Raw genomic sequence first — 27,475 nt, 5'->3', positions numbered from 1 at the left:
TTATCTCTAATTTTGTTTTATCTTTTTCTACACTATCCTATTAGGTGAGTGCTTTATATGTCCACTATTTAAAATGTTTTGAGTTGATTAGAAATGGTGTACAACAATAGTGTTTTTTGAAATTGAAAGTGAGAGAGATTTTGCAGAGTTGAAGAGAGTGTTGTTGATATGGGTTCAGCTCGAACAATGCATGAACCAAAATTGATAGAATTGAAGGATTTGAGGCGATTGCTTCCATGGAATACACCATCGTTACCACTGAATAAAGTTGGAAGACGTTACATGAAGGTCAAGGAACCCATTTATCGGAATGGAGTGAGAGTTTACTGGCAACAAGTCATTGAAGAAGATGAAGAAGATCAAGAAGAAGGACTTTTCAAGTTCTTTAACACACTTTTCTTTTCTCTTATAGGAAGTGTCGTGGGTAAGTTTTTTGCTTGGTGAGATCTTTAGTTAGCTATGTTCTTTACGAGAGATTAGTTATTAGGTGTTAGTTTTTTTTTATGAATTTGAATTTTTTTGGACGTGACATACTTACTGTGATTTATATAAAGATTGAATCATATCTTAATTTTTTATTTATTTATTTTCTGTTGATAAAAAAAAATAATGTTCTTCATTAATTATTGAAGATGGAATCAGATACCTTAATATATATAACTACACAAATATATTCATGTTAACTAAATTTGTTTTCTTTTTCTTATAATTGTTTATGCATGTTGTTGAAAATCTTATATAAATTAAGATATTTTATAATATATAAATAAATAAAAATCTCACTTTTGATTTTATTAAATTGAGTTATACTTAAAATTTATTTTTTAATATGGTATCAAAACATTTCGAGTCTATTATAGTGATTGACTAAAACTTAAGATATTTCATAGTATATAAATGAATACAAACATTAACTTATAAATCGGTTTAATGAGGTTGAATTAGGTTTAACTCTGTAATTAATAGTTTTCTTATTTATTCAATTGTTTAGGATGTCTGTTTATGATGTAAAATTATTGTTTTTCTTTATTTTATTTTTTAAAACAGTGTAAGTGTATTGGGTATGATTTTCAGAAAGGACTTTCACCAATATTTTCAATCAAATGATTATCTTATTACGATACATTGTGATTCCGAAACACAAGTTTGATTCTTACTTAATAGATCTCTATGAACTTTTTTTTTTTCATTTTTAAAAATATATATAAATGAAATTTAAAATATTGTCAAGAATGTTTATTTTTATAGCATATTATACGTTTTCTTTCAGGTAACATGCAATATAAGATTTCCATCTACTTTCACTAAATTTTGTTGGCTAAGCTAACGTAAATATAAAGAGATTTATAGTCATAAAAATAAATAAATTAGACTTGTATATTTTATATTTTATATTTTTATTAAATTATCGAAACAAACTTCTCATTGAAAGACTAAGAAAATGAAGATTTGTTTTATAATTTTTTATCATTTTCATGAACAATGTCAATATTTTAACTTCTAAGTTGTTTTAAATAATATCATCAGAGTTGTAATGATTGATCATGTTATATAAAAAACTTACACTGGAACAAAATGATTTAATTTAATTAACAAACTGATTACAGTTAATATCTAAAAGTAAACAATTTCGTTTCGTATCAATAATAAAAATATCAAGTTAATAAAAATTAAAGAAAAAATAAAAAGAACAAACATGGGTTAATTACTTTCTCCAGTATATTTTCTTCCTTTCTAAAATATATAAAGGGTAGAAGAAGACAATGTGGGTGCAAAAAGTAACTAAATGGATGAGCGCAGCTTAGCCCAAAATAATAAACCCATTTGGGCCTACAAAACCCTAAACCCATTACAAACCAGCAAAACATTGGCAAACCCTAAATCGCTATCACTTTTACCTCAGTCACAGGGGAAGAGTTCGAGCTTCACAGCAGTAATGGTGCGTGTTGGATTTTAGCTTTCAATTATGGTGAGCTTTTGCTTCTTCTTCCATTGTGTTTTCTTATTTTGTTCTGAATTGTTTTAAACCACGCTCTGCTTCGTGTGTGGCTATTCCTATCCCTCTTTTCTGACAATTTGTATCAACATTTCTGACTATGTGTTTGAACCAGAACATCCGTGGTTGAAAGAAGTTGGTGAAGCATCTTCATCATTATGCTCCGATTGGTATCCAAGTGCTTCATCCATCACATGTCACATGTTGTCTCTGCTTAATTAGTGCTGCTGAATGAGGTGAACATAGGGATTATCACATTCCACTTTCCACCATTTTTCATACCATGGATAGATCATGTTTGCAAGACTCAGCTGGCTGAAACTTGGAAAATTAGTTGTAATTAAAACATAGTTGAAATTTGTTTAAATAGATTAAATTATATAAGTGTTTGATAAGATTATATAAAAGATGTGTTAGAGAATAAGTTGATGTTATATATTGTAGTCAAAGTAGGGACACATATCTATGGTAGGAAATAAATGTACCTGATTTTGAAGAGAATAGACCGGGGTTTCAAAAACTAAATGATCAAATCTATTACTAATTTTGTATTTGATGGTGATGTTTATGTGGGTACTCCTTTCCAGCCACAACTCCACGTGACTCTCTGTGGCTATCTGTCTCTGTATCTGGTAAGGCATGAAGCTAGATTATTATAAAGAAAAAGGGAATCCAACAAAAAACAGCAGACATTTGTTCAACCATGTGCTACTTATTATTATTATCAATCTATATTTCCAATGCTTAAGATCTACACATAAACTAAATCTTTCAATAATGGACTTTTACTCTTTCCCTGCTATTCAATGTTTTTCTTTCAAATCCTTCTTTCTCAAGTACAATCACTATACATCTCTATGGTTTTGATCTGTACATGCTATTTAGTATTATTATTTTTAGCATAGTTGTCTCTCCTCATAAAAGTCATTGATCTTAGCCTGTTATATATGTTTTTCTAATAGGGTAATTTATGGTCTTTACCATCTTACCTTCTTCTTCAAGCCCAAACTTACATATATGGTTATTCACAATATTCAAATTTCATACATATTGAAGAGGATCACTGTGACCACTAACTTGTTATGAACAGTTATATAAATAAATTAAACAATTTAATAATGGGAATAGTTAATAAAACGTAAAAAAAAGAAAAGAATATCTTATATATTTATTTTGTGACCAAATTGCATATATATCCTAGTTTTAAGGAGATTTTTTCTTCATGTAGCTTAGTTGTTTTTAAACGTTAAAGGAGTTAGCTTCAGCTTGTACTTGTGTTTGTTCCTGTTGTTATGTACTAGCTTATCTAATAAGCAAGTAGCCTTTGATTCTGAATAACAAAGATTCTCATTTACCATTTCTTATTTTTTAAAGAAAATTCACACATGTAACATCTGTTAATCCACATTCACTTTTTTATATTAAAAACATTGTAGAAAGATTTTATCAAATATTTTATGAAAACAGGGTTTTGCTATTTGCACCACTCTTTAACCTTTCCCCAGTTTTGATGACATACCCTTCCCAGGTTTTGGTATATATAAATTATTTCAATCAAGTTTATTGTAGTGATAATTAAAATATATTAAAGAAGTAAGCTGTGCAGATTTAAAATATTATTTCTGGAAAATGTAAAATATAATTTTAATTGATAGATTTACATAGTTTTAGAAATGTTTTATTAAAAAATTAAAATATTTGTGTCAGTATAATTAGTTTACCTTATAATTTTTTTTCAAATACTAATAGAAAATTAACATTTAAACAAGATTCATACTAAATTATTTATACATTTTAATTAAACTTATCTATTTAAATTAAGTTTATAAAACAAATTAAAGAGAGTGCCGTTTCAGTCTTTTCCCTTGGTTGGAGTTGAGAAAACCTAGGAGTGTCGCCTCTGCCACCCACCTTACTCTTTTCTTTCTCTCAGACTCCATCCCTCTCTCTGTTAACTCTGTATTTTCTGATTTCAGAAGAAAAGATCAAAGCTTGGAGAACAAAAATGTTATACATAATAGGATTAGGATTGGGTGATGAGCAAGATATCACTCTCAAGGGTTTGGAAGCTGTCAACAAGTGCCACAAGGTTTACATGGAAGCTTACACTTCCCTCCTCTCCTTTGGTCTCTCTACCAATGGCATCTCCAACTTGGTACCATCTTTTATCTCCCATTCCTTTTCTTTCCTATTACTCTTTCTCTCTTCTTCAATTTTCACTCTTTTCATCTCCTTAGGAAAAACTATACGGTAAACCCATTATTCTTGCCGACAGAGAAATGGTAGAAGAAAAGGCCCATGAAATTCTTGCCCAAGCTCATCATGACCATGTTGCTTTTCTCGTCGTTGGCGATCCCTTTGGGTATGCTATTGCTTTCTTCTCTGTACAGCATTCTTTTGCATCACACTCTTCACGGTTTATTAATTTTATGTTTTTTCCCAGGGCTACCACTCACACTGATCTTGTTGTTCGAGCCAAAAAGATGGGGATTGTTGTCAAAGTAGTGCACAATGCATCTGTGATGAATGCTATTGGAATTTGTGGTCTGCAGCTTTACCGATATGGGGAGACTGTTTCTATACCTTTCTTTACTGAGACATGGAGACCTGATAGCTTCTATGAAAAGATTCAGCAAAACCGCCTCATGGGACTGCACACTCTTTGCTTGTTAGGTTACTCTCTCTTATCTGTGCTTTAGAATTTGCTTGGATAATCTTCTTTATAAACATTTATGAGAGAAGAAAAAAAAAATTAAGTTTAAAATTTGCTCCTGCTAGCTTCCTCACAATTTAGTTTTCAATTTGTATATGAGCTAATTTTAGTTTCTGTAAAAACATTTTTTTTTTCTTGTATTAGTTTATATGGAGAAATCTAATAAAAAAAATGCATGTGTTAGAGATTGTGACTAGGTTGTAAGTGCTTCTTCCTTCCTTGCCTAGAGTGTCGTGTAAACATCTAAAAGATAGTTAGCATAAACGTTTGTTATTTTATTCAATAATATGTTCAAAAGATTGTACCATCTGAACGAAAACTTTCTTCTTTAACTAGTGTACTAAAGGTTCTTCCTTTTTGTTTATTAAGAGAGCTAATATAATTTCCAAATTTGGTATGGTTACAGATATTCGCGTGAAGGAGCCAACACTAGAGTCTTTGTGCAGGTTGGTTTTCAAAATAGTAACTTTTTTCTTTCTCCTGTTGCCTCATGTAGGTCTTGCTGAATTTCTGTCAGTCATTGTAATGTTCTGGTGGTATCATGACAATCATTGAATTGTTTAGTTTGATGCTTTTCTTTGTATGTTTTATGTATCCTTTTTATTATGGTCATTTCAGAGGGAAAAAAGCCTATGAACCACCCAGATATATGACGATAAACACAGCCATTGAGCAGCTTTTGGAGATTGTGCAAGATCGTGAAGAATCTGGTGAGCAAGTTTACATCACACTAGTTTGATAAACTTCAACTGTAAATTATTTGCTTCTTGATTGCATTAATTTCAAAGATTTAGTCCTTTGAATTTGCTCAGGATTGTACCGTTTTGCTTGAATGTTTGAATTCATTCTCGTTCCCACAGACATTCATAAGTTTCCATGTTTTTGTAATCTGCTAACCGGGTTGCTTATTTGTGAACATGAAAAATTTAGACGTTGTGATTTACATTGAGTTTTTTGCGCTGTAGATGTTATGGGTGTGTTTTTGCTCGTTATTTGATTTCCCTCTTTATCGTAACATTGATAACTGATAAGTTAATTAGACCTGTTAGATATTATTATGATGACAGTCCTTTTGCTCGTTAGAACATTGCGTTTTGGTTTTTGCACTAGCAAGTTCAATTGTTATTTTTTTTCTGGAATGTCTTTTCATAAACTGAAACACAATTGCAAAGCTAATGCATATGATGGTTTACACTTGATCTCTGAACTTCAGGTAAGTTCATGTTGAGAAGTTCATTCGCTGATGCTTTCTCTTTGCACTTGATTGTGAATCTGCTAGTAAGGCAGAAAAATGTTTATATTGAGGATTTAGGACATTCTAATTTTGAAAGATGTTATCTTATGATCAAGTTTTGCATTTCTTTAATCAATCATAATTTTCCATGTTTTTGTTATCTGCTCTCAGGGTTGTTTATTTGTGAAGATGAAATAGTATATAACCAGTTCTAATCTGGAGAAAGAATTGTCAAATATATTTATGTCTATATTTATAAATTTATCTATTCCCTTGGTTTTACCTAATCAGTGACTGTATCCTTACATCTCTGTTGTTGACTGTATATTATAATCATCAACAGTTCTAGATTTTCGACATGTTAAATTGCTTTGTTTTCAAACATTTTTTATGAGTTGTTAAAGATCAGTCAATTATGTAATTTTGGCCCTTGTTTCCCTGCCCTGTGTCTTTGTTTGTGGTTCTTAAATGTGTGCCATTGTATTTGCTCATCAGGGGCAAATCTTCACTGGTAAGCGCTTATACTTTATATATATTTGGACCTCCTATCATTTCTCATAAGAAATATTATGTATCTAGTTTAAAGTGGCCTTCCCCTCCTTGCCTTGTAGCCTATACTGAGGATACAGAGTGTGTTGGGCTTGCACGGCTTGGTAGTGAAGATCAGATGATAGTAGCTGGAACTATGAAGCAGTTGCTGTTAATTGATTTTGGAGAACCTTTGCATTGCCTTGTCATAGCTGGCAAGACCCATCCTGTGGAGGAAGAGATGCTGGATTTTTACAGATGCAGGACATAGATACATTTAGAGAGTAGCAAGACCCATCCTTGCTTGTTTTTTGTTGAAGGAGCCCTTGTAGTTTTGCTCTTTTTGTTAAACTTTTTGGTTTCTAATCAGGGCTAAAAGTTAACTAAAATTCATTGGTGGATGTGGTTGCAGAGTCTGGGTCTTGAAATGTATTCAGCCCCCCGAAAAGTGATTATTTTCTTAGTTGTAACTAATATTTATTTCCTACTTAATTCTTTTACCCAATCAATATATTATCAATATAATAGAATAAATAAAATATTTTAAAAAATATTAAGCACTTCATTCTCTTTTAGAATCATAATAAATAATCATAAAAATTAAAAAAACTCCATTTCTATAACTTATGAAAAAAAAACACTTTTTTATGATAAAAGAAGTTCTAATTCATACTTGCGGAACACAGTTTCTTGATTATCAAGTCATGCTTTATATGCAAGGCCTGTCTGTTTACATGTAATAAAAATTGAAGTTGTTCAATCTCAAATTATAATTTTTGTCCTTTTATAAAATGATAGCTCTCTCACTTTCAGTTTCAAAAAACACTATTGTTGTACACTATTACTAATCAACTCAAAACATTTAAAATAGTAGACATGTAAATCACTCACCTGGTAGGACAGGGTAGAAAAGATAAAACAAAATTAGAGATAAGTTTAGATATAATAAATTTTATGGTATGATAGATAAAGATAAATAAAAAAATATATAACTCTCGTTATAACAAATGGTATGGTATGATAGAAAAAGATAAAAAAAAAAAGTGTTAATAAGTATTTTAACTGATGAAATTTAATGAATTATTATTGTTTGAATTTCCTTATTTAACTAGTATTTAGAGTTTTTATATGCATTGCCTAGCATGATATAAAGTGGCACTGGTTTAAAATTATTCGAATTTATTTTACATATGACGATTTTAAACAACTATTTTTTTTTATAATGTTATCGCTCTAACTATTTCCATCGTTTTTTTTTAAATAGCATTTTGTCCCTCCACTACTTAGGCTAATTTTTATACTATTAAAATTATAATGAATAAATATTTTAAATTTATAAATTATATTTTCACAATAACTAATTTAATTGCAGTATAAAATTATTGTTAATTATAGATAATTTCTTTAAAAAATATAAGCGTTTAACTTAGAAAGAGATAAAAGATGAATGATTAAAAGAGATAAACCGTTATATTTAAAAGGATTATGCATATAAATTAAGATAAAAGACCGTTTGAGTTAGTTTATCTTCAACTAATTATAAAGATAATTGATGAAATACCTATCCAACGGGAGAAAATATATAAGATTCTATCAAGTATTAAATCAAAAGAGTGTTTACTCTAATCCATAGAGTACTTCGCTAAGGAATCTCAGTAGAAAGTAGAAAGGGAGAATCATGAATCAAAGTTTTTAATGAACAGAGAATTTAAACCATAATTTTACAGATACCATATTATCATTGATGAAGTAATTAGATTTTTTACTCTCCAAACAATCCATCAATGATCAATGACCTTGCATGTCAAGCATTTCACCCAGTCGGTTCAGTCTTTCCAATCCCTCACTAATCAAGAAACGGATCCTTTGCTTGTCGTTGCACTTTCTATTATTTTCCATCTCTTGTCTCATTGTCTGTCTCAGTTCACCTGCACCACTCCATTACATCAACCAATGTCATCAAACTTACATGCATGTATCAAAGAACTGGAACTTTTTTAACAGCCATTCCACCAAGTAATTTTTTAAACGTTATAAAGGAGTTAGCTTCAGCTTATGTAGTACTTGGGTTTGTTCCTGTTGTTATCTAATAAGCATGTATTCATTAATTCTGAATAACAGAGATTGTCATTTCTCATATGTTTTTTATTCTCAGTTATAAATTTTTTTGCCTGTGTAGACCACAAAACGGCACAATACTGAGAAAGTGTCACTGAAATTACAAAACTGTGGACCCAAATGATCCTTTCAATTTTACCAACTTCAATCAACATTTCAGAAGCACATATTCCTGAATCTTTGTTAAGTTTCATTATAAAACCACAAATAAGCGTATATAACATCACAAGAATGTTGAATTGTATAAAGGAACGAGCCAGATAATTAAGAACATTCACCTCTGGCAGAAGAAGGGGCTCGACCAGAAATTCTCAATGCTTGTCTGTAAAGCCTCAAGACTCGAGCACGGAGAAGGAAGTCCTGCAGATCCATGGAGACAAAGAAACTATCCAGCCTCTTCCTAAACAGCTAGCTATTCCAGAAAACAAACAAAACAGTTACAATAATAACACATACAGATGCAGAGTATGCATTCATGAGCCATCACTATTTTCATATATCAATTACCAAGTATAACCTGCGATGGATACAGGTAAGATAAGAAAATAGTTATGGGCTGAAGAGGTAATGACAAAAACTGCAACTTGGTGAAACGGCTGAGAGAGGAGTTAAAATCACCCAGCTGGTTACCTGAATAGAAAGAAAACAACGTTTATTTTACTTTTCAAATCACAGTCTACAAGAATTGGAAAAGCGTCATTAGCACACTTTCACAAACACTTGGTGTGCGTTTCAACTATCGTATATGCCAAAACGGCTTAATTGAATGGGAAATCGAAAAACCGGTGAACGATTCGTTAGTGGCATTGCGAGAAATGGTCGCGTGAAATTGGCGGCAAGAAATAAGCCACAAAATTAAAAAATGGTAATGTATCATACATGCAAATTGTTCCCCTCTGATTCATGAAATGCTCGATTTTCTTTGTTTTGTAGATGCCCATTTGAAATGTGTTTAAGGCCCATTTATGTACTTATAGAAGCCCATTTGAAATGTCTTTAAGGCCCATTTATGGACTTATAGAAGCCCATTCCAAATTTTCAATGGTTAAAATGACACTTAATCTACTTTAATCGTTTTCTTTAAAAAAAAAAGTTATTTTTTGGTCAGAATATATAGGTATACACGGTTTATACCCATATATATACATTAAAAAAAATACTTGCAGTGCTAATTAAAAGTTGAAAATAATATTTTAAAGAAACAAAACTGAAGAAAACGTGTTTATATTTTTTATTATTAAAGATTCACTTCTCTCTCGCGTTATTACCGTGGAAAAAAATATTTGAAGTATATACTGTTATTGTTGTTTATATAACATAAGCTTTGTCTTATTATTTGGCATCCACAATTGTTTCAACTCTCCAAGTCCCTATCATCGAGGTTGGTAACCTTTTTCTGGTTGTAGTATTCTCATTTTTTTAATCTTATATTTAAAATGTATATTAGGATAAATGAATAAGTTAAACAAAAAATAAATAAATTATCTGATAAATATTTCCGTAATTATAATACAATAAATTAGAAAATATAGTTTAATATAATGTTTCAGTTTTCCTACCACGTTTAAGCAGCGATTAGCAAATACAAAGTTTGTCTTATTTCACCAAAACCTTGTGTTCATCGCTATCTGAGTAGGTTTGACCCACGTGTCGTGTTTAGTGATTGGATAAAAACTTCACAAGTTAGGCACCATCGCAAACGTGCGAAGCCAAAATAAGCACGGATTAACTTGAAGTGATTTTTTTTGTGAAAATAGTTTTGTAATTTTTAAAAAGGACATATACTACAGGATAATAAAAAAAAATCCACATAACCAAATGATTTGGTTGAAAAGATCGAATGATTTATATAATTTATACAGAGAGTTTGGAAAATCTTAATTAATCATAATTAAACAAATTTATTTATAAAACAGGATTAAGAAACGATTGAGTCTTCTTTTGGATTTAGGAGCAGATCGATATCAGTTGATGCCAATTCAAAAGGTATAAATATCAGAAGAAACCATACGTCTTAGGTATTTGTTTCTCTCGACTCACTTGCATATTGTACTCAGACTAACTTGATTGTCAGAGTGTTTTACAAATTTCCCTTAAACATTCGGCAAAAAAATTAACCAATCAAAGACCATCATATCTAAAAGTGGTGATCAGAAAATAAAATCAGTTACCCTAAAACATAATCTATCTTGAAGAAGACATAAATATTTTTTTATAGTAATAGAAGGCTATATAACCTAAGTTAAAAATGAACAAATATTTAAAAAAAATGTTATTATAATTATAAGGATAAAAATTGAATGTTTGCTTAAAATGCATGTTTGTTTACATTGTTGTGCCTAAGCATAAGCATAAAGGCGAAGAAAGGTGTTGTGTTTCGTCAGTGTTTCGTAAGTAGATTTTATTTGACCAACGCTTTCACTGTCCCACTCTCCCACCTTTATTGACAAAGTCAAAAAACACGCTAACGTCGTAACGAAACCCACTTTCACACCACGCGCATCCCTTTAAAACACAACACAGTCCCTCCTGGTTCCAACAATTCCTTCACATCTCGCAGATTTGAATCCATGGAGAAAGAGAACAAACAGTCAAAGCTGAAGAACAAGATCTTGAAGATACTGCCAAAAGCTGCAGCAGCAGTCACATTCCAGAACCCTCCCTTCAGCCCCGGCAGAGATCACAAGTTCAAAACACATGGCGGCAAAGGCTTCTTCTCCGGCCCCATGATTCCCGACGAAGCCAGAAGAAAACCCAGGCATGGCGGCGTCGAGACTCAGGAGCCCACGTCGCCCAAAATCTCATGCATGGGACAGATCAAGCACAAGAAGAAGCACATTCAAAAGGAAGGGGCGAAGAGCACGTCGACGTCCACACGCGCGAGAGAGAGCGCGTCTTCCGCCACTCCCGGAGACACGACAGAGGAGAAGAAACAGGGTTCGAAGTTTCAGAGGTTGTTGTTCCACGCGGGGAAACCGAAGGCTGCGGCGAGGAAAAAATCTGATGCGGGCGAGGACAGAGCGCCGCCGTTGGGTCACATGAGGCGATTTGCGAGTGGGCGTGAGACTTTTTCGAATTTCGAATGGAAGGCCCAGATTGCGCCGGAGGAAAGAGATTGCTTCTCGGACAATGATGATAGAGTGGAGAGCGATGCAGAGGATGAGGTGATAATCCCTTTCTCTGCCCCTCTGACGGCTGGCGGTGCACCGTTGCTTAGTGTGCAACCTCGGAAAGAGATTAATCTGTGGAAGAGAAGAACCATGGCAGCTCCTAGGCCTCTTCAGTTGAATCCTGTGCTTACGGCCAAATGATTTTTTTTTTTGTTTATTCAAATTTTTATATTTGTTTTTATTCATTTCTTTCATCTTCTACCAACACCTCATCATCATCATCATGTACAGAAAAGATGTTTAATCATAAATCATGCTACAGCAATCACGAATCACGATTCATTTCATTTTTCCTAGCTACACTGTTTTTCGTACACTTTTATTTATAATGTTCTTTCAATTTTGTTTTAATGTTTGTAATCAACGTGAGTTTAAATTAAGATTAATAAAAAAGTATAATTAATTTTTCTTTTTAACTTGAGCAGCCAATTTGACCAACTACTACATTTTAAAAGATTAAATTGATTAATAATTCATTATTCTATGAACCCATTTGACTATGATTATCATTTTTAAGATGAACCAATTCTATGAACTCATTATATTGTTAGCTTGAAAAATTGTTTGATTAGTTTATGGTGTCAAATAATTTAAAGTCTAATTCTGTTTGCTTGAACATGTACGTACTACTAGCAATGTCTTCACATAAGCTCAAAGAGTTTTCAAACTTAATATTTTATTAAATAGAAAACTATAATTATTTATTTGAAACAAAAGAAAATATAAAAGCGATTATTGTTATAAAATGATGACTAATCTATTTATTATTGTATATGTAGCATAACGTTGATTTGTCTTGAATTCAGATATTGATAACGTCATAACTCGAAAACATGCTTTGATTAATGAAGTGGAAGTTGTTGATGCAGCCCTTCTCCTTTCCAACCTAACTACAAGTACCCACTTTCATCTTCAACTTTATATTATTTAATAAAATTCAAAACCAATGAAAATTTCCCAAAAGAATTAGCATAGAAAATGAGAAGTGGTATAAAACTGGTAGCCGCCACATAAAAGGGAAAAAAAAATGGAATGCATTGACTATGAAGAAGAGAAAAGTTGGATTAGATTTGTTATTAAGTTGTTTATTGAGTGAAAAATAGAGAAAAATAATGAGTTTGTTAGAAGTTTGGGATTTGAAAGAGATAAAAAGAAAGACAGCGAATATGGGTTGTGACCACATAGTAGATGAAGAAGGCAAAATCTGTGATCTGATGTGCTTCCATGTTTATGAGAATCACATGTCGCCACGTGGCTTCTTATTTTTCAATTTCTTCCGCCACCAGATAAGGTTGCAAATTTTAGCACGGACCTTCTTTCAAAACCATCAAACCAACATATAAATCAACCCTTCATAATCAAACCTATACAACTTCGAAATTTCTCCATGCAACAAAATAAGTTTTTAAACTCAACTTTTTTTTTCACAATTATTTATGAACAATATTTGGGTATTCGCATCGGATATTGACATCCAGAAGATTCAGTATATTTGTCATCAATTGAAAAACAAAAAAACACATCATTGACTTCTGGATTTCAATATCCAGAACCATCCAGAACTCTTGAACTTACACTTTTTTTACATTTGAAATGTTTATGGATATCAATATCCGAAAGCAAAAAATTAAATATAATCTTCCAAACATAAGCATCTAGTACATCATATACACATCCAGAATAGAAAAATACTTTTGGATATAGATATTCGAAAGTCACACATTTTGTAAAAACTTCTTGCACTGCATTGCGTATAAGTTTTCACAAGCACAACTCTTCTCCTCCTCTTTGCCGTCGTGCCTTGGGAATTCAGTGGTGTGTATTGGGTGCCATCGTGCCTTAGGTACGTAAGGTTGGGTTAAGTGGATAAAGGTTGTTGTAGGGAAATGCATTGTTGTAGTAAAAACCTATATTTTATTTCATTAAGGATATAATAGACATTTTATATTTTTTATTAAGTATACACAAAACATTTCAATGTTGTTGGGTGTAGGTGAAAAATGGTATGATGGAGGAGAATCTGCCATAAAACTTCTGTCAAACCCACTACCCAAGGCCCAACCTTAAACTACTCATGTCAGACCTCAATCAGCCCGATCAAGCCCAATATATTTTGTTAAAATTAATTCTTCTTTTAATATTTAACACTTTTAAATATAATTTTAATTTCCTGATTTCTAACCATTACAATTAAGTGTATTTACTATTTTCTTCTACTTAAACTCTAATCTTTCAGTCTTTATCCGAAATTTTTGTAAATTATATCGATTAAATCATTTTATTTTATTTTTTGCTTAAAACTTTAAACTAAAATCACAAATTCTGGTTAAAAAGTATTTTTCTAAAATAATGTTCAAACTCAAATTACACTTTTTACTGTCATGGATAGCTCCAACATACAAAAGTCGAACAACACTCACTTTTTAAAACACTTTCATCTAGTGCCGTTGTAGCATTAGTTAGTTAGTTCGATCTCATTTTAAAAGAAAATAATTTAAGAAAAAAATAATTTGCTTGTGAGGAAAATAATTTAGTCAACTATTTATTAATAAATTTTGATTATTGGAAGTTTGCAATGAATGAGTTGTACCTTATAATTAAATATGCCACATAAAGTTATTTCAATTAAAAATTGGACTATTTTTTAATTAAAATGAAAGGCAATACATTACATTTGTATTTATTGTGTCGATCCCTAAAAAGATATTTGAAAAGACATGACGATTGATGAGTTTCCTACTCTAAAATAAAACGACTAGAGTCTAGATGTAAGCTTTCAGAATTAACGTCAGTTAAGCTTTTTTTTGTCTAACTCAATTCAATGTCGAGGGTTTTGTATTGTCATGAATAGGTCAAACATCCAAAAGTTAAACAACATTCCTTTTTAAAAGCATTTTCACCTAATCCAGCTCAAGATTAGAGAGTGGTGTACATTTAATTAGTTTGATCTTGCATTAGAAATGAATGTTACTTATCGACTAGTCAAATATATGATTACATGGTGTGTTAATCACTAATAAAAACATTGAATAAAACTACCTAGAAACTTAAACAAAAATTATGAAATTATCTTCTCATGATACTTAAAATCAATTGAGAAAAATCTAAACTTTAAGGATTAGAGATAATATTAGTTAAGTTCTAACTAACTAACTATATATCTCTTATCAGGAAGAAACTCACTCAATTCCAAATTAACTCCTAGGAATGATCATACCTAGCTACTTTTGACTTGAAGAGCTCCTTTATAATTAATCAAATCTTGACCACTTTTTCATTTATATAAACTTAAAAGTTATTCCAAGTCTCAAATATATCAAATATATCGTACTCTCTAAATGCCCTTATCCACCAACATTCTGATAGCCTCAAACAACTTGAAGCAAATCATCATTGAATTGAAATGGCACATATATGACGAATATGTCTCTTGAAATGAAGTTGATAACAGAGATAACTAAGCATGCATCATATATGTAGTGAGTGATTAAGAATTAATAAGTGACACGCACACCCTGGTACCTCAGAATTTCGCCAATGAGTTCCCCTTTGCCGGAACCCACGTACCTGCCCTCGATGTTCCCGTCTCTGATGAACAGAAAGGTGGGGACCTGAATCACTTCCATGTCCTTCAAGAACTGCATGCAGCTTTCATTCTCGTCCCCGTTCATCCGCGCGAACACCACCGTGTCCATTTGCCTCGACAGCTTAACCACCGTGGGGTAAACCTTCACGCAGGGGCCACAATGCTTTAGTCCCACATCGAGCACGATCAGCTTGTGGTCCACCTTGTGCTCCTCTATAAGCTTCTGAACGTCCTCACCGCTGTGCAGCTGCACCACCGCGGAATGGCTGTCCCCGTAGTACAGAACGTCCCCCACCAGCATGTCCGGACCGATGCCTTCCTCCTCGTGGATCTTCTCGCTGCTCTTGTAGAAGCTGAAGTGAGGCACATTCTCCACCTTCTCCCTCTTCAGGAGCTCCTTTGTTTTCGCCGATTCGTCTCCCATCACGAGGATGAACTCCACGTCGCTGCAGCTGCGGCTGAGCTCCACCATGAAAGGGTATATCTGGCTGCTCTCCTCGCTGTCGCTGGCCGCGTATTCCACGACCACCAGCCTCTCTTTGGCGGACTGGAGCGCGGAATCGAACTCCTCGATGCTGTGGACTCGCTGAACTCTCTCTTGCTTCTCTGTTTTCTTGGCGCCGGGAGCCGCCGTGGCTCTGGGGATTAGTGGTGTCCGATTATGAGAGTTGGGGGTGGTTGATATCCGTGAGGAGGGGAATTTAGGTAGAAAAGGTAGCGTAGAGACGCGGGAAAAAAGAGGAAGGAGCTTTGGGTGTAGGGGAATGGAGATGGGGGTTTTGAATATTAAATTGTTGGTGACTGTAGCCATGAGTGGCTTGGGAGATAACCAGATAGAGAGAAGAATGAAGAATGAAGAATAATGCAGAGTGAAGGAAGAAAATGGCACTGAACAAAAATCATATCCCCTCCCTTTACATGTGGTCTATGCTATTGACACCTGTCTTCTCCCTCCTAAATTTATTCTGGTCCAGATTAATGGGATTAAAATACTTTCTTAAGAGATGAGATTGTTCCTAAATTATTTTTGTCCTCACATTTAGGTTTTATAATTAAAAATTGTACTTTTACATATTTATACAATTTTACAAAAGAGTACTCAAAATCTCCGCAATTTATCATTTTTGTTATATTTTATTTATTGTGTATTCCTTTTCTAGATCACTCGTGCTTTTGAAATTATCATCTCTCGATACGAGATGTTTATATACAATAATTCTTCTTCATAACTTAAGTAAGTATTTATATTTTTGTTATATTTTATTTGTTGTGTATTCCTTTTCTAGGTCCCTCGTGTTTTTGAAATTATCATATCTCGATACGAGATGTCTATATACAATCATTTTTCAAAACTTAAGTTAGTATTTATATTAGTATCACTTATCAGAAAAATTAAACTAAACACTTTACTTATTTATATTATTTGTTAATAGGTTTATCACATCCTAGTTCAAAAATAAATGATGGAATGTCTCTAATTTGAAAGATAAAGGATAAAAATATTGAAATTTCTATATATTTTTTTAAAGAAATTGTAGCACTCTCTCACCTTGTTCTAACTTTTAATGGACTTGTATGGTCTGGCCCTTGGAACCCCACAAAAAAACTTTACGAATAGGCCTGGCTCTTGTGGACACACTTAAGATGAGGTATTATGATTTTACGAGAGGAGAAGTTGTATTCGTTTAATTATTTTATATATTTTTTTTTCTGTGCATGATATTTAGTGTAAAAATAGTTAAACTATAGTTATTATTGATGGAATGGAAAGTTAAAAAAAATAACGATAATAAAAACATTATGTCGTTGATTTAATTTTTTGTGTAAATCAATCACAAATATCTTTTTAATAATTTTTTGGAGTAATCTCATTCTCTTATTATAACTTTCATAAAGTATATTAATCCTAATATAAATATAATTTAAATATATTCTAAGTCTTCTAAATCGGGATATTTTTTTTATCTTGTAATTAATTTTTTTTAGTTTTTAGTTTTTTATTGTAAAAAAAATATTAATGATATTAATGACATGACAAATAGTTATTTTTTTAAAATTCACCATATAAATTTAGTTCAGTGATATGATTTTTTAAAAGTTTAAATATGTTTTTATTCATTTAAATCAAAGACATTGCTTATTCTACTGGTACAATTTTTTTTTTCAATTATGCAAAATCTTATTTTGTCTCTCTCAATTAGACATTATTAACCGAATTTTTCAATCAACCTATACAAATATCTCATAACACCAACATTTTTAACTTTATTCTCTCCTCATATTTCAATGTCTTAATCAAAGGACAATAATTCAAATTAAATAGAATACCTTTACTAGAATCAAATTCTATCCCTTTTAGTGTGCTTATTATTGTTCGAATGTCTTGGGAAAGTAAAGTGGCATAGTTGGTGACAAGTGTCTTGTGAAATTTTTTCATCAAATAAGTTGTCACTTCTTGACAAAAATCATCAATGATGAAGAAGTATATTTGGTTAGAGATGCTGCCGAATTCCAAAGTTAATAATAGTTGTTGATCATTGTTTTTATTTAAATAAACCTATTTATCTTGGATAATCACAATATTATCCTTTTTAATAAGATGTTAGTTAAGAAACTTCTAGTAAAATTTCAACATGTTACTCAATTAAATCTAAATTGAATGTTGAGTAAGCCTTTTGTTTTGCTTTAGTTATTAATGTCATCTAACCCAAAATACTAAAAAATAACGCTAGTGATGTTGATAATGAGAAATAGTTATTTTCTTAAAATTCACCATATAATTTTTTTTAGTGATATGATTTCTTAAAAGTTTAAGTATGTTTTTATTCATCCAAAAATTAAGGACATTGTTTATTCTACTTCTTCAATATAAAAATTTCATTTTTAGTTTTCCAATTATGCAACATATTATTTTTAGGCTCTAGGATTAAGCATTATTAATCAAATTTTCAATCAACATATACAAACATTTCACAACACCAACATTTTTATTAAATTTACTCTCATCTCATATTTCAAGATCTTAGTCAAAGGACAATCATGCAAGTTAACTAGAATATCTTTATTAGAATCAAATTTTATCCCTTCTAACATGCTCATCATTATTCGAATGTCTTGAGAAAGTAAAGTGACATTGTTGACAACAAGTGTCAAGTATTTCATCGAATAAGTTATCATTTTTTGACAAAAACCATCAATAATGAAGAAGTATATTAGGTAAGAAATGAATACCACAACTTGTCAAGTTTCAAAGTGAGCAGTGCTAGATAATTGTTGATATTTTTTTTTTTTTTGAATAAATTCATTTTGGTAGGATAACTACAATATTATTGTCCTTCTTAATAAGATGTTAGTTAAAATTTTTTTAATAGATTTTCAATGTTACCTAATTAAATCTTTGCTTTACTATAATTATTAACGTTATATAACCCAAAATAATAAAAAAATAACATGTTAGAAAGATGCACCTAATTTGAAGACTACAAGAAGATTTAAACTTTAAAAAAAGTTGTTACCCAATTGAATCCAAGTACTAAAAGTTGACTAGAAAATAATTTATGATATCATACATTATAAATGTGTAACCTTAAAAATTAAAATAAATATTTTGTAAAATCAAAGAAGTAAAAGAAAAAGTAATTGGAGGTCCTCAATTTAGAGAACTAAAGACATTTAAAAGAATAGTAATCACTTTAAAGGTTTTATTTTAGGAGAAGTTTTGGTATGTGAATAGTAACTTGTAGCATTTTCCTCCGCAGAGGAGACATTAAATTTGTTAACTTGAGTCCTTTGTTGTTGTTATCTTTGGTAGTTGGGAGTTGCAAAACAGGAGAAAATTGAAGTGACGATTAATTTGGTAGTTGGAAATGTCAACATTTGAGTATTGTTTGGATAGAGAAAGACACCTACAAATGTTATGTTTGACTTTGCGTCTCTGTGAACACAACCTACCCACTCCCATTTTCATTATCCAAACACTGCAAAACTTTAGCGGCTGTCTCATACCGCATCCCTCAAAATTACAGAACCATCATGCCACGTGTATCATTCACCCGACACCAATATAAACATGGAGATAAACAAATACGGATAATTTTTAAAAAATCTAAAATATATAAAGACACAAATTTATGTATTATATATATAATTATTATATAAATTAACAATAAATATTTATAAATTTTCCATTTATCAAATAAGTATAGATAAGTGTCATACAACATTTAAGTAAGAGACTGGTGTAAATTTCATAGAAAACAATAGCATCTGGAAACACTTGCATTGTAACTTTAATCCTAAGAAAATGAACATAGATTTTCAGACACTTTCTGAAAACAGAACAGAAATTATGGCATCAGGGACCTCGTTGCAAGTCAACGACTTTCTTCCAGGAGTCGCGGGAGGAGATCTCGTCCCACCACCTGGCGACGTTGGGAGAGGTGAAGAGAGGAGCGGCGTCGGCGGCGGCGACCAAGTAGTGGGCGTTGGGAAGATGGGAAAGATCGGCGAGAGAGAAGTCATCCCCGGCCAAGAAACGGCTCTCTGCGAGCCTCTTGTCGTACACATCAAGCACTTTGGCAAGCTTCTCTTTGCTCTGCTTGATGGCACCCTCGTCTTGCTTGATCTTCATTCGGGGGGCGAATGCGAGCTGGAAGACCAAGGTGGAGGAAGGTGGGTTAAAGTTCTGAGCTTCTGCCTCCAGCCATTGATCTATGGAGGCCTTGGCCAAAGGGTTTCTTCCGTAGAGCTCCTTGTTTCCCCTGTCGCCGTATTTCTCGCACACGTAGCGGCATATAGCTCTGGACTCTGATTTGAATCTGGTGTTAGAGTTAGAAGCAATGAAAGAGGAGAAGCTAAGTGAACCTACCGAAGAGGGAAATGTTGTCGCCATCTTGAAATGCAGGTACTTGTCCGAAGGGGTGAAGCTTCCGAAACTCAGGGCTTCTGTGTTCCCCTTTGGCCATGTTCACCGGAATCAGTTGAAATTGGACGTCTTTCTCCAGCAGACAGGCCAATACCCTGGAGACGGCAGTGGACATGGGTGGCCCGTACACCTTCACTGGCGGCGCCGCCATCTTCCGATTTGGTTGAGTGGGTGTGAGTGTTAGGGTTAGTGTGAGTGAGTGTTAGTAAAGGAAGGAAGAAAGAAAGGAAGGAAGGAACAGTTACTTGTGAAGTTTTGCTTTATCTTTCTTCAGTCTTATCCTATCTCATCCAATTCAATTCAACATCTCCCACGTCACTGTGCTATCTACACTCCTCCTCATAGTCAATGTTTTATTTTCTTTTATCCACAAAAATAAAATTTTAATATTTTTCCTCATCTTTTAAACAATATTATCTACTTTCTTTTAATTTTGCTTCTTCTATTCAATCTCTTATTTTGGTAGAGTCGTCTTTGGTGTATCAGATAAAAAATAATTTTGAATAAATGAAAGTCATAAATTGCCGTTTTAGTTTAAAGGAAAAAATAATTTTGGATTCATGATAATACTTTTTTTTTCCCATTGATTTCTCTATCCTTTTCCTTATCTTTTTCTCTATTTCTCTCAATAAAAAATACTTAAACTTTTATTTTCTCCTCTAACCCATTCTTTTGTTTATCTTTGAAAGGTAATGAACATGTTTTTTCTAGGTACAACGTGGAGAAATCGCTTCCTTCCCCTTTAGGCAAATTGGTTCCATCATTAGACATAAAATCGTTTTTTAACAGAATTAAGTACTTTGTATAGCATACTTATCATAAATAATAGGCTCTTTTTAATAATAAAAGAAAAAAAGGGAAAAAAAAGTCTTTAAATAGCATAAAAATAATTTCCATTTGATTTACTTAATTTCTTCTACTTTTTAATTCGTCCAAATAGTTTAAATGAAAAATCTTCACTTTTTAATCCTATTTATCTTTTATTCTTGTTATTTTCTTCACAGAATTTTCCTCTTTCCATTTTATTCACAATCCAAAGCATAAAACTAAAAGTAATGCCCAACATGGCTCTGTTTTTTCTTTTTTTCTTCAACAGTGTCATCATGCAAGAAAAGCTGATTCTTGAGAGCTTTTTTCTTCAAAAGTATTACCGTATCTTACCAAAGGGTTTCATTCATCGATTATTCGTCGTTTGTAGCTTATCACATAAATTAAGCTTTTTAGATGCCATTTGAATATGGGTATGACCACTTAGCAAGAATCATTACTTGATGACTGGTGATTTGTCTCTATATGCATAATCTGTGTTTACATTACTTTCTATCATTCTTTTGTCCACCCAAAAGAAAATCTTACAAATAGGGAATACATTAATATAATTGAGAAATTCTGTACAAGAACCATAATTACATTCTGAGAACTATTGGTGTTGATCTTATACTGTTTATGGTGACACATATGTGACATTATTGATATTCTGTTCAATCTAGTATCAATAATAAATCATATATGTGCAGAACAACATGTGCAGAACAAGGAAACAATAATGCAAGAACGGTGTGAGATAAAGAAGAAAGCAGAAGTAACATTAAAAAAATTAGGAAATGTAAAGAATATGTTACATGTTGTAAGAAAAATTCCACATTAATTTAGGCATGTTTTATGAAATGAAGAAGTATAAGTGAATGGGAGTTAAAAATGAAGGAAACCCCCAACTTGTGAGGCTCTCCAACCTGAAAGGCTTCTTTTGACGTCATGTATCCCTCTAAAATTGTAGTTTAAAAACAGGACAACATGTGAATGGGATAAATTTCATTTTCTGAAGTTTGTTTTTGTCTGACAATAATGACAAAAGAAATAAACTTAACACCTTGTCCTGTTCTGCCAAACTCTTACCCCTCGGATTCCGTTAACGGGTTATCAACTTCTTAAAACAGGACACGAGGTCTGGTTCTAGAATTTTTGGACTTTCTGCACATCAGAGCTACTGGGTCGAGATTTTTGGGACCTTCTACACATCAGAGCTAGTTTTCTTTTTTAATTATTAAAGTTTATTTTTTTTATCGTTCATCGATTTTGATGATAGGGTAAGTAAATGGGATTTTTATCGTGCATTGTATGAAAATAGAGGATTTGATGGTGTGAAAAGAAGATGCAGGTAATTTTTGAGCAGAATAGGTTGTGTGGTGATGGTGGTGGCAGAGGAAAGGAAGAAAGCAATGCAATGCAATGCAGGGTTTGTGTTAATTGTTTGGTGGTGGTGGTAGCTTATGGTGTAAGGTGTGTAGATTGTAGCGGAGAAGAGACGGCTCTAGAAATAATTGAAACTTGTTGAAATGAAATGCTGGCGTTGAATTCCCCATGCCTCTCTATTGCGCCAATTGGATGCACATAGAATGTGAATTTTGGCTCAAAAGCAGATTCCCCTTTATCCTCATATTCCACATTCCCGGCTAATCTCATCTCTGATTCTAATTCCACTGATTTTTTATCCCTTTTTCCTTCTCTACTAATACCAATGCCTCACACCCTCTTCTCTTCAGATCATCTTCTCTTCTCTTGTGCGTTTCTCTCTTCTCTTCTCTTCTTCCTCCTCATTTCTAGTTTCCATTTCAATAATCAATTCTTTCCTAACTCTTCCTGCAGATTTCTGCCTTCTTCCTCAATTCTTTAATCCAACAACTCAACTGTTCATATTCTTGATATGGGTTTCTTGAAGGTTCTATTCTATGCTACACCATTCTCCTTCTCTCTATCTTCTTTTTCTTATATTTCTCTCTTTCTTTTATTTATTCCTTTGTTTCTCCTTACCACCAGGAACAAACCAATCAACAAACTGATCCAGGTATTCTTTCACTCCTAATACACCTCATCAACAGCACAGTTTCAACAAATTTCCACGTGATCTTAGTATAGATTATGGCTTCATCTAATTTATCCTTCTTTGGTGACCAGCTGCACTTTTACGTGATGGAAAAGAAATACTTCTTCAGGTAAATTTCAATCGCTCTGGTCTACACTCATCTTATTTGCTTAGTTCCCTGTGTATAATTGAAGAATTTTCGAGACATAATGTTCTTTGTTGTTTGTGATCCAACACTGTTCTTTAATTGTAAAGACTTGACTGTCTTAGAAAACTGATACTGTGTACCATAAAATATAGTATTAACATTTAACAATTTTTTGCAGGGATTCAACTGGGAGTCTCACAAACACAACTGGTGGAATACCTTAGAAACCAAAGTTCCTGAGATTGCTAAATCTGGATTTACATCGGTGTGGTTGCCACCACCAACTCACTCGTTTTCACCTGAAGGTATGTAGTTTGATTGTGATGTTTTTATCTTTTTCTTCAAACTTCCTACAACACAGTATCATAACTTTTTGTTAAACATTTCCACACAAACAGGTTACACTCCGCAGAACCTTTACTCTCTTAACAGCAAATATGGTTCTGAGCGTCAGCTAAGAGCTTTGCTTCAGAAGATGAAGCAGCATAAAGTCAGAGCAATGGCAGACATAGTTATCAATCATCGTACTGGGACCACTAAAGGACGTGGAGGGATATATAATCGTTTTGATGGAATTCCATTAGGGTGGGATGAACGTGCAGTGACATCATGTACTGGAGGAATGGTAACATTAGATGCATTTGATCTAATATATTTTTTGTAAGTTCTATGTTGGTCCTATTGTGTTATTCACCACTTGTTTATTTCAGGGTAATCGAAGCACAGGAGCTGTTTTCGATGGATTTCCTAACATTGACCACACTCAAGACTTTGTGAGAAAGGATATCATTGGCTGGCTCCGTTGGTTGCGCCATGATGTGGGCTTTCAAGATTTTCGGTTTGATTTTGCAAAGGGGTAAGACATATTCTATGGCTTTGGTTTGGAGTATTGGATTTTTCTGTATTTTTTTATATCATGTTATATACCTTTGATCTATAGGTTTTCAGCAAAATATGTGAGAGAATATATTGAGGGAGCTAAGCCTTTGTTCTCTGTCGGGGAGTACTGGGATACTTGCAACTATAAGGGCTCTTCTTTGGACTATAATCAAGGTACACCGATTGAACCTTAAGAAAATACACAAATTCTACAAGACAAAAAGAAGCTCTCAAATCTCTATTTTTCTTTTTTTCTTAGAGGAAAGTTGATACAGTTTTATGCTGCATTGAGTCATTTCAAGACATCACTAAAACATCGCTTAGAATATTGGTCATTTTTGTTTATTTGTTATGGTATCACTCTTGAGCTTGTTACTTATTTTTCATTGTTTGCAGATGGTCATAGACAACGTATAGTGAATTGGATAGATGGCACTGGACAACTTTCAACTGCATTTGACTTCACAACAAAAGGGATTCTTCAGGTGTTCGACATACTTTGTGCTTAGTTGTTAGTGAATTTTTGAAACTCAACACACACAACACAAGAAATCCTTTTACAAGCCAGTTGATCTTTCTTTCATTTGTAGGAAGCTGTGAGAGGAGAGCTTTGGCGCCTGCGTGATGCTCAAGGAAAGCCCCCAGGTGTGGTTGGCTGGTGGTCATCAAGAGCTGTCACATTTATTGATAATCATGACACAGGCTCAACCCAGGTACACCACAGATACTTCTTCAACAATATTGGGAAACCTTTAATAATTAAGCTCTAGCTCTTTGCATTTCAAAGATTTCATTTCATTTGGCATAATACTTTTCCTCTATCACTTAACTACTAGATCTTTAACTTGTGCTCTTCACTCTGTGCAGGGTCATTGGCCATTCCCCAAAGACCATATTATGGAGGTATTTTTTGTTTGCATCACTATCTTACATGTATTTTCTATTTCTGTATTGTCTGCTCTTATACTACTACACTTAACTGTTACATCATCTTTCTCAGAAAAAAGACTAGGAAAATTTAGAAAATTTTCAAGCATATTCTTCTTTCTGTTTTATGAAGAATATGTAATGTATGCGGTTCTGTCCATCATTCAAAATTATGCCTTCTTCTTTCTTGATCAAGTTGTTGTGAGTTGCATGATAACAAAATGAGATTTAACCTCATATATTCAAACTTTTGTTATATGACAGGGGTATGCATATATACTGACTCATCCCGGAATACCAACAGTTTTCTATGACCACTTCTATGACTGGGGCAATTCAATTCGGGATCAGATTGTGAAATTGGTAATTAGTACTAAAAAAATACACACATTTCTTTGTTTTATGAAGGAACCTCTAACAAATTTACACTGAAACTGCAGATTGATGTTCGCAAGCGTCATGGTATTCAAAGTAGATCAGGTGTGAGGATTGTGGAGGCCAGACATGATCTCTATTCTGCAATAATTGGAGAAAAAGTGTGCATGAAAATTGGAAATGGTTCATGGTGTCCCTCTGGGAGGGAATGGACATTGGCAACTTCAGGCCACAATTATGCAGTGTGGCAAAAGTGATCATTTGACATGGAAGAGAAGGGAATTAAGTGCTTCTAATTCTCACCTAGTTGCCTTTGGAAGCTCGTCCCTTCAAATTATGTGTTACCCACATTTATAGCCCCTTTCATGTATCTGTGTTATCAAACTATATCAATAGCTGCTTTATTTATGTAATATGTAACAACAAAAATAAGTACCTCTGTTTATATCATATACAAAATAAATGAATAATAATACATTTTATATGGGTACCTATAAATAGTGTGGTGTTATTAGGCATCATTCTTGCAATTATCGCATTCATGTGTATGCAAAATCTTAAAGAATGCTATGAAAATAATATATCCCAAGAGAAACTAATTACTGTTGAATATATTCAGAATAAATAATTAAAACGTATTATTATATTATTTTTTAAAGTTTAGTTTTATGCATAATTAATATAGCAAGGTATCGATTTTACAGGGTATTTGACATAAGAAATTTTGTTAGTTTTCTAAAAATATGAAATTACGAATGTTTATTTCTCATATTTCCTTTATTCTTTTTAAATAACATTTCTAGAAAATATTATTTTTTTGAGAAAGATTTTACCTATGTTGCTTCTTATCATGATTTCTAGACATAAACAAATTTCTCTCTATCAAACGTTTCCTTAAAATAATTACTCTAAAAATCAACAAACTTATTATGATTGAATGATTGTATAAAAAATCTTTACACTATTATTTCAAAAACTATTAAAACTAATATGCCTTAGAGTAATATATAAAAAATGTGATGAAGATTGTAGCCATTATAAATTTTAATACTCTGTATTTTCAAATCAATTTTAATTTCTAATTGTAATTATTAATTAAAATAAAATATTATGAATTATTTTAAATTCAAGTACATATTTATAAAATCATTGCTTCTAAGTATAATTGTTTATAAAATGTAAGTTTAGAGGAGCTAGTTAAAGAAAAATATAATAATATGAACTAGCCCAGTTGGAAACCTCTCCTAATAAGTTCAAGTCTTCACATATAGGTATACAATGATTTATTTCTTAATTTTTTATTACCAATTTGAATAAAATATTTACAATTAGTTAAAGTATATAGATAGATAAATTGATCCTATAACATCCTTCAGCAAATTGTTTCACTTTATTGACATTAGATTTAGTATTCAATTTAAATTACCATAAGAGTTTTTGTAAGTAGCTATCATATCTTATTTTTGTCTAATCCCTTTGTGAATGACATAAAAATGTTGTGTCTAAATCCTCCCTACCCTACAAGATCTTTGTGTTCATTTTAATTATTTGAAGTGCCATCGAGAACCGCCTAGAAAATTTATTTACATATACATATAATATAATTGTTTTTATATAAACAAGCATATTATGCATAGAGAGAATCATGTGAAGCAAGAACATTTTACAAAATAATCTTGATTAAAGATAAAAAAAGAAACTCTTAGTAAGTAAGAGAATTTTCTTCTTGTGGGAGAGAGACATCTTTCTTGTGGCTTGTAAGAAAGAGTTTCCTGTGAAAAAAAAGTTTTCGGTTTGTGTGAAAAAAAATGTGAGAAAAGAAGTTGAATTTGAGGATATTTACATAGAAAATAAGAGAACTTAATCTTTTTGGTGGAAATTATGTTGGAGGATGACCATATTTTATCATGTTTAAATTTAAATATTTGGATTATGATTTATTTACTATTAGTGTAATCTAAAGATTAATATTAAAATAATATTAATGTCAGTTAGACATAATTTAAATAAATAT

At 32.2% G+C, this 27,475-nt stretch overlaps 6 protein-coding genes and 1 non-coding gene across 14 annotated transcripts; 4 read left to right on the top strand and 3 right to left on the bottom strand.

Moving 5' to 3' along the window:
• Positions 1–1,857: 1,857 nt before the first annotated feature.
• Positions 1,858–6,980, top strand: LOC137816298 (probable diphthine methyl ester synthase). Its single transcript, XM_068619394.1, has 8 exons — positions 1,858–1,969; positions 2,112–2,232; positions 3,973–4,151; positions 4,234–4,358; positions 4,440–4,669; positions 5,116–5,155; positions 5,328–5,419; positions 6,555–6,980. The coding sequence occupies exons 3-8, from the start codon at positions 4,002–4,004 to the stop codon at positions 6,740–6,742; spliced, it is 825 nt and encodes a 274-aa protein (XP_068475495.1). The 5' UTR covers positions 1,858–1,969; positions 2,112–2,232; positions 3,973–4,001; the 3' UTR covers positions 6,743–6,980.
• LOC137816756 (small nucleolar RNA snoR101) lies at positions 5,896–5,957 on the top strand. The gene has a single exon (XR_011081870.1). It is a non-coding gene; the product is annotated as a small nucleolar RNA snoR101 (small nucleolar RNA).
• Positions 6,981–8,050: 1,070 nt separating the features above from the next.
• On the bottom strand, positions 8,051–9,614 carry LOC137816295 (uncharacterized). Of its 8 annotated transcripts, none has more exons than XM_068619386.1 (4): positions 9,469–9,528; positions 9,097–9,219; positions 8,868–9,001; positions 8,051–8,399 (listed from the first exon to the last, which is right to left on the bottom strand). In XM_068619386.1, exons 3-4 carry the CDS (start codon positions 8,959–8,961, stop codon positions 8,260–8,262), a joined length of 234 nt encoding a protein of 77 aa, XP_068475487.1. In that variant the 5' UTR covers positions 8,962–9,001; positions 9,097–9,219; positions 9,469–9,528; the 3' UTR covers positions 8,051–8,259. The 8 variants fall into 8 exon arrangements, with proteins under 8 accessions (XP_068475487.1, XP_068475489.1, XP_068475488.1 ...); XM_068619388.1 differs by having other exon boundaries at positions 8,868–8,997; XM_068619387.1 differs by lacking the exon at positions 9,469–9,528 and adding an exon at positions 9,298–9,459.
• Positions 9,615–11,046: 1,432 nt separating this feature from the next.
• LOC137816294 (uncharacterized protein At1g76070-like) lies at positions 11,047–12,055 on the top strand. The gene has a single exon (XM_068619382.1). It carries the CDS (start codon positions 11,160–11,162, stop codon positions 11,898–11,900), a length of 741 nt encoding a protein of 246 aa, XP_068475483.1. The 5' UTR covers positions 11,047–11,159; the 3' UTR covers positions 11,901–12,055.
• Positions 12,056–15,003: 2,948 nt separating this feature from the next.
• Positions 15,004–16,295, bottom strand: LOC137816293 (thioredoxin-like protein CDSP32, chloroplastic). Its single transcript, XM_068619381.1, has one exon. It carries the CDS (start codon positions 16,154–16,156, stop codon positions 15,254–15,256), a length of 903 nt encoding a protein of 300 aa, XP_068475482.1. The 5' UTR covers positions 16,157–16,295; the 3' UTR covers positions 15,004–15,253.
• Positions 16,296–19,504: 3,209 nt separating this feature from the next.
• Positions 19,505–20,605, bottom strand: LOC137816292 (glutathione S-transferase-like). Its single transcript, XM_068619380.1, has 2 exons — positions 20,213–20,605; positions 19,505–20,151 (listed from the first exon to the last, which is right to left on the bottom strand). The coding sequence occupies exons 1-2, from the start codon at positions 20,418–20,420 to the stop codon at positions 19,700–19,702; spliced, it is 660 nt and encodes a 219-aa protein (XP_068475481.1). The 5' UTR covers positions 20,421–20,605; the 3' UTR covers positions 19,505–19,699.
• Positions 20,606–21,269: 664 nt separating this feature from the next.
• LOC137816288 (probable alpha-amylase 2) lies at positions 21,270–25,959 on the top strand. The gene is made up of 13 exons (XM_068619374.1): positions 21,270–22,830; positions 22,916–22,988; positions 23,087–23,114; positions 23,225–23,262; positions 23,459–23,585; positions 23,679–23,905; positions 23,991–24,136; positions 24,221–24,333; positions 24,556–24,644; positions 24,750–24,872; positions 25,027–25,062; positions 25,351–25,449; positions 25,527–25,959. Exons 2-13 carry the CDS (start codon positions 22,974–22,976, stop codon positions 25,716–25,718), a joined length of 1,233 nt encoding a protein of 410 aa, XP_068475475.1. The 5' UTR covers positions 21,270–22,830; positions 22,916–22,973; the 3' UTR covers positions 25,719–25,959.
• Positions 25,960–27,475: the final 1,516 nt, after the last annotated feature.

The sequence above is a fragment of the Phaseolus vulgaris genome, chromosome 1, assembly GCF_000499845.2.
Source record: "Phaseolus vulgaris cultivar G19833 chromosome 1, P. vulgaris v2.0, whole genome shotgun sequence".
Classification (NCBI taxonomy): domain Eukaryota; kingdom Viridiplantae; phylum Streptophyta; class Magnoliopsida; order Fabales; family Fabaceae; genus Phaseolus; species Phaseolus vulgaris.
Note: the sequence above shows the minus strand (reverse complement) of the source record. Positions and strands in the feature narration are given on the sequence as shown.

Bases quoted from the DNA above. Each gene is read 5' to 3' on its own strand.
- LOC137816288 (XM_068619374.1), top strand. The intron at 24,137-24,220 runs GTAAGACATATT...TTTGATCTATAG, and splicing joins CGGTTTGATTTTGCAAAGGG to GTTTTCAGCAAAATATGTGA. The intron at 24,873-25,026 runs GTACACCACAGA...CACTCTGTGCAG, and splicing joins ATGACACAGGCTCAACCCAG to GGTCATTGGCCATTCCCCAA.
- LOC137816298 (XM_068619394.1), top strand. From the start codon at position 4,002: ATGTTATACATAATAGGATTAGGATTGGGTGATGAGCAAGATATCACT. The intron at 4,152-4,233 runs GTACCATCTTTT...TCATCTCCTTAG, and splicing joins CCAATGGCATCTCCAACTTG to GAAAAACTATACGGTAAACC. The intron at 5,156-5,327 runs GTTGGTTTTCAA...TGGTCATTTCAG, and splicing joins ACACTAGAGTCTTTGTGCAG to AGGGAAAAAAGCCTATGAAC.
- LOC137816292 (XM_068619380.1), bottom strand. From the start codon at position 20,420: ATGGCGGCGCCGCCAGTGAAGGTGTACGGGCCACCCATGTCCACTGCC. The intron at 20,152-20,212 runs GTAGGTTCACTT...GATTCAAATCAG, and splicing joins CGACAACATTTCCCTCTTCG to AGTCCAGAGCTATATGCCGC.
- LOC137816294 (XM_068619382.1), top strand. From the start codon at position 11,160: ATGGAGAAAGAGAACAAACAGTCAAAGCTGAAGAACAAGATCTTGAAG.
- LOC137816293 (XM_068619381.1), bottom strand. From the start codon at position 16,156: ATGGCTACAGTCACCAACAATTTAATATTCAAAACCCCCATCTCCATT.
- LOC137816295 (XM_068619383.1), bottom strand. From the start codon at position 9,552: ATGGGCCTTAAACACATTTCAAATGGGCATCTACAAAACAAAGAAAAT. The intron at 8,998-9,468 runs GTATGATACATT...TGGAATAGCTAG, and splicing joins CAGAGGGGAACAATTTGCAT to CTGTTTAGGAAGAGGCTGGA. The intron at 8,400-8,867 runs GTGAATGTTCTT...GGAGTGGTGCAG, and splicing joins AGCCCCTTCTTCTGCCAGAG to GTGAACTGAGACAGACAATG.